General features: G+C 36.1%; 1 protein-coding gene across 1 annotated transcript in view; it reads right to left on the reverse strand.

The window, feature by feature from the left end:
* Positions 1 to 10,734, reverse strand: part of ABI3BP (ABI family, member 3 (NESH) binding protein) — a 317,931-nt gene that overhangs the window by 65,799 nt on the left and 241,398 nt on the right. The window contains exons 21-23 of the mRNA XM_006868650.1: positions 10,574 to 10,633; positions 8,677 to 8,757; positions 2,378 to 2,455 (exon numbers count right to left, since the gene is read on the reverse strand). Coding sequence (XP_006868712.1) covers positions 2,378 to 2,455; positions 8,677 to 8,757; positions 10,574 to 10,633 — 219 coding nt within the window. The remainder of the gene's footprint in view (positions 1 to 2,377; positions 2,456 to 8,676; positions 8,758 to 10,573; positions 10,634 to 10,734) is intronic.

Genomic DNA, 10,734 nt, shown 5'->3' on the forward strand with positions numbered 1-10,734 from the left:
TCCTCTTTTTCTCTGACCTTCCACCTTACCAAACATGATATCCTTCTCCAGCGGCTGGTCCCTCCTGACAGTATGTCCGAAGTATGAGAGATATCTATGAAATTCTAAAACATTGAAATCTTTCATTTGGCAATGAAAGTCTTTAAAATTACTCTGCTTATTGTAAATATTTAGTTTGCTGCAAAAATACTGTTTGATTATGACATCTACCTGTCTTCTATTAAGCCAGATATTAAACATTTTTGAAAAACAAAAATAAACATAAAAAAATCAGGGTGGTGCATGGATATAATACTATTGACCATCTGTTGTTAATTATTGAAGTTGGCAATGGATATGGGAGGTGGTGTCATCATATTATTCTTCTTATTTCTGTTTATATTGTTAAATTACCATAATAAAATGTTAACTCAAACAATCAAGTAAAAACAGATTTGGAAAATTGAAAGGAACTTTCCTGCAGCATGCAGAATCTGTCTCAACAATATTTATTTAGAATAAATATCACCTCAATGACAAAAAAATCCCCCAAGCCATAAAATTAGATTTCTCTTGTTGATATCATGAACTGACAATGGGGAAAACAAGTTTATATGTCTTCTAACTCTTTATGTGTCAACTTGGCTAGGGCATTATTCTCAGTATTATATAATTATTCTCCATTTTGTCATCTAATTATCCTTTGGATTATAAATTCTAAACTCTTATGATGTTAATAAAGCAGGATACACTCTACAGAATCAGGCTATATCTTGAGTCAATCTCTTTTGAGATCTAGAAGAACCAGTAGAGATGAGAAGGATCAGACTACCACCAACAAAGAATATCCAGGAGTGGAGCATATCCTTTGGACCTGGAGACTCTGTGCAGAGAACCTCTTAGACACAGGGCAAAACTGATGCCAAGACACATGGAGATCTTCAAGAAAGGACAGACTCAGACATGTTGAAAGGACAGTAGGACCCAGAGCTGATGACAGACAAAACTTTCCCATAGGGCTAGTGCCATGAATTCGGACTTCTAGCCTTTAAACTATGAGAAAAGAATTTTATTGTGTGGTTAAAGCCATATACCTGTTGTATTACTATTATAGGAGCACTAGATAACTAGATAACTAGACAAGGAGGCATCCTATTATCTGACAGTGGTAGAGTTGGGCAAAAGGAATCATTTAGAAAAAAAAATAAAACTACCCAAATACTGAGAATTCCACAACTGATAAAGAGGCATTCAGTAATCAAGAGCCAAATACAGTTCAATTGTTAGTTCCTAATTCTTGTGATCACAGTTACAGAATTTAGGGACAATGTGGAATTTAATTTAGACTGAAAACTCATACTATCAGTATATCAACGACTTAAAATTATGTTTCATAATGTAACTGAATATGAATGGTTATAAGTTTCATGAATGGCTATAAATTTCCCAGGCAGTAAGTATTTTTGAGCTCAAAATAAAATAATTAAAGTTCTCTTTATATAACACTGTAGCAAGAATAGTTCTCCACAGACACTTGGATGGGTAATGTGAATGTTTACCCACATAGGACAGAAGAACATAAAGGAAGGACTTCTAAGAGCATAACGATGAGACTCACAGCTGTATGTAGCTAAGTCCCCTTGCCAAAAATTGTTATTGTTAGGTGCTATTCAGTAACTTCTTCCAGAAATCAGGGAATCCTAAAGTAGAAAGTCAGAAATCCCAGAGCAAATCTCCCTAGATAATTAAAAAATTAAGTGATCATTAATAAAATCATTTTTCTTAAGTTTCTTTGCTTAACTACAATAAACAGTTGCCATGGAGTCAAGTCAGATTTGTGGCAACCTTATGTGTGTCAGAGGGCTTTCAATGGCTGAGTTTTTGCAAGTAGACTGCCAGGATTTTTCCTCCTTTGGGTATGTTCACACTTCCACCCCTTTGGTCATCAGCCTAATGCGTTAACTGTTTACACCACCCAGAAAATTCCAGATTACAATATCAATGTGTTTTGTCCAGTGGGAATCACAGGACTGAGGAAGGAAGGGGTGAGAAGAGAAAGGAGAGTAAGAGGAGGAGGGTGAAAAGGAGGAGAAGGATAATAAAAATTCTTATATTTATCAGATGTTAAATGAGACAGCTGAAAGTCAAGTAAGAAGAGAAATGGGAGCTTTCAGTTTTAGTTACTAGAATTGAGCAGCTAAATAACACATCCAACAGCAGAGTTCTAACAAAAGAACTCGTCTTTTCTACATTCAACTAATATTCATATTAAGCATTAAATTAAGCTGATGTACCGTACCAATGGGGGGAAAGTGATCAACTCATTCGACTCATTCAATTTCCTGATTACAAACAAATAAGAAAACAATAGTATTGAGAGGTAGAGAAGTAGTATTACCCTGAGTTGTCTTTGCCAATCTAGTTGTTCGTGGAATCTTAGTTGTGAAGTGTTCTTGGGTGGATTGGTCTGTTTCTGCTGGGGAAAAACACAGCAAGATGACTTGTTTTAAATTACCTTTATGAACATGCCAATAATTATACTCTTCTTTCCCATGCAATGATAAAAGGATAACTTTCATTTATATATATGAAACATAATTACTTTCATTTACTATATATTATATTTTCTGTATTCTTACATGATTATGCTACTCATTATTATACGGAACTCACTGTGTTCAAATGGTACAAGAGGCAGTCATTGGAACAGAATATGTAGTTTAAAGTCAGCAAAGTTGTGTGTCAGGGTTGTATCCTTTCACCCTAATTATTCAATCGATATGCTGAGCAAATAATCTGAGAAACTGGATTAAATGAGAATGTGGCATCAGGATTGGAGGAAGATTCATTTTAACCTGCTATGTACAGAAGGACTCCTGGTGTCGCACTGTAGGATCAGCACTGGACTTTGAACCACAAAGTCGGCAGTTCAAACCCACTACATTCTCCTGGGAAACCCTATACAGGGTCGCTATGAGTTGGAACTGACTTGATGGCACTTAACAACAATATACAGTTGATGGCACTGTAGGACTGCTAACCACAAGGTCAATGGTTCAAGTCCACCAGTCACTCAATGGGAGAAAGATGAAGCTTTCCACTCTTGTAAAGATTTGCAATCTTGGAAACACTACACTAGGTCTACATGAGTCAGAATTGACTTACTGACAGTGGGTATATGCAGATGACCCTTGCTTGCTGAAAATGAAGAGGACTTGAAGCACTTATTGATGAAGATCAGAGACTGTAGTCTTCCATATGGATTATACCTCAACAGCAACAACAACAAAATCCTCCAACTGGATCAATAAGCAATATCATTATAAATGGAGAAAAGATTGGAGTTTTGAGTACTTCATTTTACTTGAATCCATAATCAATCCCCATGGAAGTAGCAGTCAAGAAATTAAATAATGTATTTCATTGGGCAAATCTGTTGCAAAAAACTGCTTTAAAGTGTTAAAGAGTAAAGATGTCATTTGAGGACTCACGTATGTCTGCCTCAAGCCATGATATTTTCAATTACTTCGTAAGCATATTAAAGCTGGGCAATAAATACGGAAGACAGAAGACAAATTGATGTCTTTGAATTTTGGTATTGACAAAGATGATTAGATATACCATAGACTGCTAGAAGAATTAACAAATCTAACTTGGATGAAATACAGACTTAGAAGTATAGTTCCTTATAAGGGAAGATGGCAACAGTTAACTCAGGGACTTTGGATATATTATCAAGAGGGACCAGTCCTTAGAGAAGGACATCACGCTTGGTAAAGTAGAGCATTAGTTAAAAACAGGAAGACCTTCAGTGAGATGGGCTGACACAATGGCTGCAACAAAGGGCTCAAAGATAGCTATGATCGTGAGGATGGCGTAGAGCTAGTCAGGGCTTTGTTCTGTTTGTACATAGTGTCTCTACGAGTGGGAACAGACTTGGCAGCAACTAGCAACAACAAATAATTCTCTTTATGAACATGCCAAAAAACCTATTTGCCTTCTTCTTGCAATAAAAGGATAAACTGCATTTAAATCCATGAAACATTACAATTATTTTGATTTAGTATGTATTTATTTTATTTTCTGTCTTCTTACACTGTTATGCTGGTAATTATTAAAAGGATCTCATTGTATCTTGGAAGAGGCGAAGCCAGGAACGTGAGACTTCATCTCTTGTACTTAGGACATGTTATCAGGAGGAACCAGTCCCTGGAGAAAGACATTATGCTTGATAAAGTGGAGGCACAGAGAAAAAGAAGGAGACCCCAATGCAATGGATTGGCAGAGTGGCAGCAGAAATGGGCTCAAGAGTAGCAACAATTATGAGAATGGCATAGGACCAATGCAATGGATTGACAGAGTGGCAGCAGAAATGGGCTCAAGAGTAGCAACAATTATGAGAATGCCATAGGACCAGGCATCGTGTTGTTATGGGTCAGAACCAATTTGATGTCACCTAGCAGCAAAACAATATACTTAGGGGCTTGGTGTGGCACTATAGGGTAAATACTGGACTGCTAACCCCAAGGTTGGTGTTTTAAACCCATCAGCCACTCCTCAGAAACCTAATGCAGGGTCATCATGAGTTGGGACTGACTCAACGACACATAAAAACAGCAACAATAATATACTGACATGCATTTCCTGTATGAATGCTTCTTAACTATCTTTATGCCTTATCTTTTTAATTTCTCCTTCCTAGTCCATAAATTCTATAATGTCAGTGATATAGATCATGTGGAAAGAGGTGTATTTACACCAAAAAACAATAAATATTGTTCTATTTTACTCATATGAAAATCACACTATTTCATTTTATTGACAAAAGACAAATTTTCTCTGACAAAATAAGTACGGCAATACTTCCATCCCAGTTTATCCTGAAATCATTATATCTTACAGACACAGCAAATTATATTGTTTACTTTGTGACAAACTGGATCCAAGGAAACACCTGCTACAATTAATATACTGAAATATTTTTCTGCCATGTTTTATTCTCTTGATTCTACTTACAAGAAAGGTACTTTCACAGTTGACAGATGATGGCTCTTGCTTGTATGAATCAAGAGACATAAAAAATAGAGAGTGGAAGTTAGATAAAGATTTAATTTCTTGAAAAGTATTTTTGATTTTGCCATCATGGGTGCTGTTGACTTTTCAGGCCTAGTATAGATTTGTTGTTGCTGTTGCTAAGTGACATCAAGTCAATTTTGACTCATAGCCACCCTGTACAGCACCTGGAATAATTGAGCATTAATTACTCATTAATTAAGGAGTTGTTGTTGTTAAGTGCTGTCGAGTTGATTCTGACCCATAGCGACCCTATATAGGGTTTCTGAGGAGCAGCTGGTGAGCTTGAACCACCCACCTTGTGGTTCAGTGGCTTTGCAGTCTGGTGCATTAACCCACAGTGTCACACCAGGACTCCAACTAAGGTGCGCTGGTACATTAAATTATAAATTATTTTCTTAGAAACCATTTTGATTTTTTATGTGATCACCAACTCCATTTTATAAACAGAACATTTTCAAAGGGCAGTTTGAGAAGACAAGGTCAAGTTTTATAATGGAAATATGCAAAGTCCTAGAGTCAGAAAACTAAAAAGGAAGAACATATTCAGTATGTTTGAAATGGAAAAAAATGAAGAAAAAATGCAAGCCTTAACTCATATGGGCAAAATGGAGCCCTGGTGTGGTGCAGCAGGATAAAGCACTGGCCTGCAATGTTAGTTTGAACCACAATGTCAGTGGTTCAAACCCACCAGCCACTTCTTGGAAACCCCTATACAGGGTTGCTATGAGTTGGAACCGACATGACAACAACATGGGTGAAATACTGAATGATGCTGAAAGCATAACAAGTAGATGGAAGAAATACATAGAGGCACTCTACCAAAAAGAAATGGCTGAACCATTTTAAGAGGTAGCATATGGTCAAGAGTCAATAATACTGAAGGAAGAAGTCCAAGGTGCACTGAAGGCACTGGTAAAGAACAAGGCTCTGGGAATTGATGGAATACTAATTGAAATGTTTCAACAAACAATGCAGTACTGGAGGCAATCACTCATATATGCCAAGACATTTGGACAACTACCTGGACAACTGTTTGTGTCCATTCCAAAGTGAAATGACCTAATGGTATGTGGAAATCATTGGGTGGTATCATTAACATTGCATGCAACTAAAATTTTGCTAAAGGTAATTCAAAACATTTTGTTTTAATATGTGATCCACTCTATTTCATTAACAGAAAGTTTCAAAGGGCATTTTAGGAAGACAAGGCCAAGTATTATAATGAAACTTGCAAAGACCTGGAGTTAGAAAACCACTGCTATAGTACACTGAAAGGGAACTGCCAGAGGTTCAAGCTGGATTCAGATGGGGAGATGGAATGAGGGATGTATCATTGCTAATGTCAGATGGATCTTGGCTGAAAGTAGAGAATACCAAAAAGATGCTTACCTGTGCTTTCTTGACTACACAAAGGCTTTTAATTGTGTGGATCATCAAATCATGAACAACACTGCAGAGAATGAGTCCAGCATACTTAATAGTGCACATGAGGAAACTGTGCATAGACCAAGTGGCCTTCATTTGAACAGAACAATGGGACATTGAATGCTTTAAAATTAGGAATCGTGTATGCCAGGGTTATATTCTTCTATCATATTTATTCAATCTGTATGTTGAGCAAATAATCTGAGAAGCTGGATTATATGAAGAAGAATGTGGCATCCGGATCAGAGGAAGACTCGTAATAACCTGAATGTGCAGATGATACAACCTTGCTTGCTGAAAGTGAAGAGGACTTAAAAAACTTGCTGATGAAGATCAAAGACTATAGTCTTTGGTATGGGTTGCACATCAGTGTAAATAAAACAAAAATCCTCACAATGGGACCAAAACATAAAATTAAGATAAATGGAGATAAGACTGAAGTTGTCAAAGACGTCAGTTTGCTTGGATCAACCATTAACACTCATGGAAGCAGCAGTCAAGAAATGAAATGGCATATTGCATTAGGCAATTCTGCTATACAAGACCACTTTAAAGTGTTCAATAGCAAAGACATCAAATTCATCAGTTTGAGAACTAGGGCATGCCTTACCCAAGCCATGGTATTTTCAGTAGCCTTATATGCATGTGAAAGTTAGACAATAAATGAAGAGCATAGGAGAATTGATATGTTTGAGTTATGGTTTTGGAGAAGAATATTAAAAGTATCATGGACTACCAAAAGAACACAGATATCTGTGTTGGAAGAAGTACAGCCAGAATGTTCTTAGAAGCCAGGATAGCAAGAGTTTGTCTCCCATAATTTGGACATATTATCAGGAGGGATCAGTTTCTAAAGAAAGACATCATACTGGTAAAGTAGAGGGTCAGCAAAATGAGATGGATTAGTACAATGGCATCAGCAATGGGCTCAAGTGTAGCAAGGAATATGAGATTGGTGGAGGACTGGGCAGTGTTTCATTCTGTTGTGTATAAGGTACCTATGAGCCTCCATGGCATCTAACAACAACAACTTTTATTTCAGCAGACAAATGCAAACAATGGCTTTATTTGAAATGGTATGAAAGGAGGAAAGTATGGGCACTGATTTAAATATAGCTATGAGGGCTGTATTACAGACAGGGCAGAGGAGCCAACAAACACAAACCTGGAACTCTTGGTTTTTGGCTCATTTTCAGCCAAGAGAGTCAGGCAAATCAAAGTTTCCACACAGTGAACAAGTTCCTGCCCCTTTCCTTGAAAGTATGACAAGCTCATCCCAACCTACATTTCTGATTCATTCATCCTAATTTCTCCAAGCAACCAATGAGTTATACCCTGCCCTGAGTCTGGGTCTCTTCTTATGCTGTCTTCAACCTGAAAGACCTTTTAACATCTTTTGACTCTTCAACTCTCACTCCAGCTGGAAGACCCAGTGCAAATGTTACCTCTACTGTGAAGCCTTCCCTGATGCCCCAGGTAGTTCACTAGCTCAGCAGGTTGCTTTTTCACTATCACACTCACTGTATTGTATAACACTGTGATTAATCCTATATACTGATAACAGTGTATAAATTCCAATCCTGGCTCTGACACTAATTGTGTGGTCTTAGAAAAATTTTCAATGTCTTTATACTTTAGTTTTACAATCAGTAAAATCAATTAAGTAAAAGAAACTATTCTCACAGAAATTTAATGTGTTTTAAATAAAAAAAATACATGCATCACACTGGCTAGGAAAGACCGAGGTAGCATTATTGTCACTAATTTATATCATACTGGTGAGCTGTTCAGGGTAGGGACCTCATCTTTGGCTTTTTAAAAAAATTCTCATTGCTTAACATGAATTATGCTTAGCACCTAGCAAGAAGGGCTCAATAAGTTTATATGAATGATTTTCCCCCCTCCAAATGTAGTTTCAAACTACAAATACAGTTCAAAAGCACTTAGGCACTTTGGTAAAATTTTTCCTTTCAGAACACTTAGAACTTTGTTAAACTGTTTTAAAACATTCTTATACTAAAAAAATCATGAACTATACTCTTAATGCAAAAGAATCAGGTAGCATGCATATTTCTTAAAATGGGGAAAAGAGATAATTTGTTTAGAAACAACATATGAATATAATGTACATGTGACTGTTTATGGACAATGTCTTAAAGGTCCTAAAAGACTGAAACTGCAAAACAAAAAATTTACCCTGAATGGTCTGTAATTCCTCTTGACTGGGACTAGGTGAAATCATAGGTATAGAAGGGATGCCCCGTGTCTCTAAAGGAGCTGCAAAAGAAAAGTATCAAGGTTGTAGATTGTTAAATTCAAAAGTCAACACCAGGCCAGATTGGTGATGATGAGATGCCTTCATTTGAAATAGAAAAAAAGCCAAACAAAACAAAATTAACCGAGTCATGAGGATGAAAGTATACACAGAAAAGTCATAAAAATTATTGTGGTAAATCAGAATAATGGTTCTCAATTGTTTTTCCACCAGTACACATAATGAATGATAGTCTATGGTTGATATGCTCCATGAGTATACCCTGTTGAGATGTTGAGTTAGACTCAGCTCTGGTATTAACTGGGGCTCTACCCTTCTCTCTACCACTCAAGAGAACATATTGTTGTTTCAAGAACAACATTTGTATGGGATTAATTGTACTCCCCCACAATGAATACAATAAATGCAAGTTGTCCCAATTGAGAGTTTCTTGCTGAAACAAATTGAAGAAACTCAGATTCAGAAAATATCATTTATATTAATACCCAGCAAGTAGGAGATGGAGTCTTGATGAGGTGCTGTGCGTTAGTACACTGGACTACAAAGTTAGTTTGAATCACAAGTTCAGCAGTTCAAGCTCATCAGCCTCTCCTCAGAAACCCTATATAGAGTTGTTATGGGTCAGAACGTACTCAACAACACTCAACAACAATCTTCTTGAAATCTTCTGAAGTTTATTTTTAAATATAAATCTCTGGCAAATTTGACTATTGTAAACACTATTCCTAAGGCACTACGAGAAGCCCCTTTCACAATTTGGAACATGTTAACACGTGAATGTGTTGTAACAGTACAGCTGAGAACCACTGAACTGATGGAACATGTTAAGTAGATGGCATGAGGAAGGTGGGATATTGTGGAAGATGGCACTAAAAAGAGGTGGTAAGGATGGACTCATGATGAGCTGTCTCAAGCTGGTCTTCATGGCAAAGGCTTATAACCATGAACTGATACTTCTCTACTTTGGAAAAGATTCATATAATGAATCAGCTCCAAATCTTCAGTGGCAAGTAAAAAGGAGAAAAGAAGTAAAACATGAATAAAATGATGAAATGGATTGAAAAGATATGATATTCCAACATGGTCATTTGAAAAAGATTTACAATCTGGATTATTGCAAAGGGCACAAAAAATTAGACTTGGTCAATATGGGAAGACCATTACCTAGTGTTGTCTTTGGTGGATCAATTCTAAATGTAACGGGTTGCAGAACTATGCCAAAAGCAAACCAAAGAAAGACATTTATGAAATTACTACTTTGTTTCTACACTTATACTTGCATCCATTTGAATATTTATACATTTTCTATCAACCATTATAAATATGAGAAAACTACATATTAGATGTTACTCAGAGAACTTATTTTAGCTAAAGCTTTAAAATTATCATTCACCATTACTTTGAGGACAATTTTGAGCAGTGTCCACAGTTTTTACTTGAAAGTATACTCACAACTAAAAATGACAGTTTACTAGTTATATTGCACGTTGTTTTTTTTTTTGTTTGTTTGTTTGTTTTAAGGTAGAAATGGTTAGTTCAGTTAATAATTATGTCTTACAATCAATATATAATTTTTCATTCATGAAACATACTTCCAGGGAAAATAAATTATATACCATTCCATTTACATTAATCAGAGAAAAAGATTTTAACCAGATTTTTAGATTAAAGCACACCAAAAGAAACAAAACAAACACCCCACATTATATATCCAAAAATTTCTTCTATCCTTTCTACATTACAACCATTAAAATATATTTATTTCAAGAAATAAAAAGAGTAAATTTCCTAGCTTGGAAAATAAAATAATTCATTTACCAGTATCGCTTTCAGAGACTTCGGGATCTGGTTTCAGAGGAATGAGAACATCTTTAGGAACTGAAAGAAAAAGCCCAGAATAAAACACTGTATGCTCTAAATGTTACTCTGGGAGTATAATTTATAATTTCAAACCATAAACATGACATAGAGAAGGTTCT

The sequence above is a fragment of the Chrysochloris asiatica genome, unplaced genomic scaffold (genome assembly GCF_000296735.1).
Source record: "Chrysochloris asiatica unplaced genomic scaffold, ChrAsi1.0 scaffold00120, whole genome shotgun sequence".
Classification (NCBI taxonomy): Eukaryota; Metazoa; Chordata; class Mammalia; order Afrosoricida; family Chrysochloridae; genus Chrysochloris; species Chrysochloris asiatica.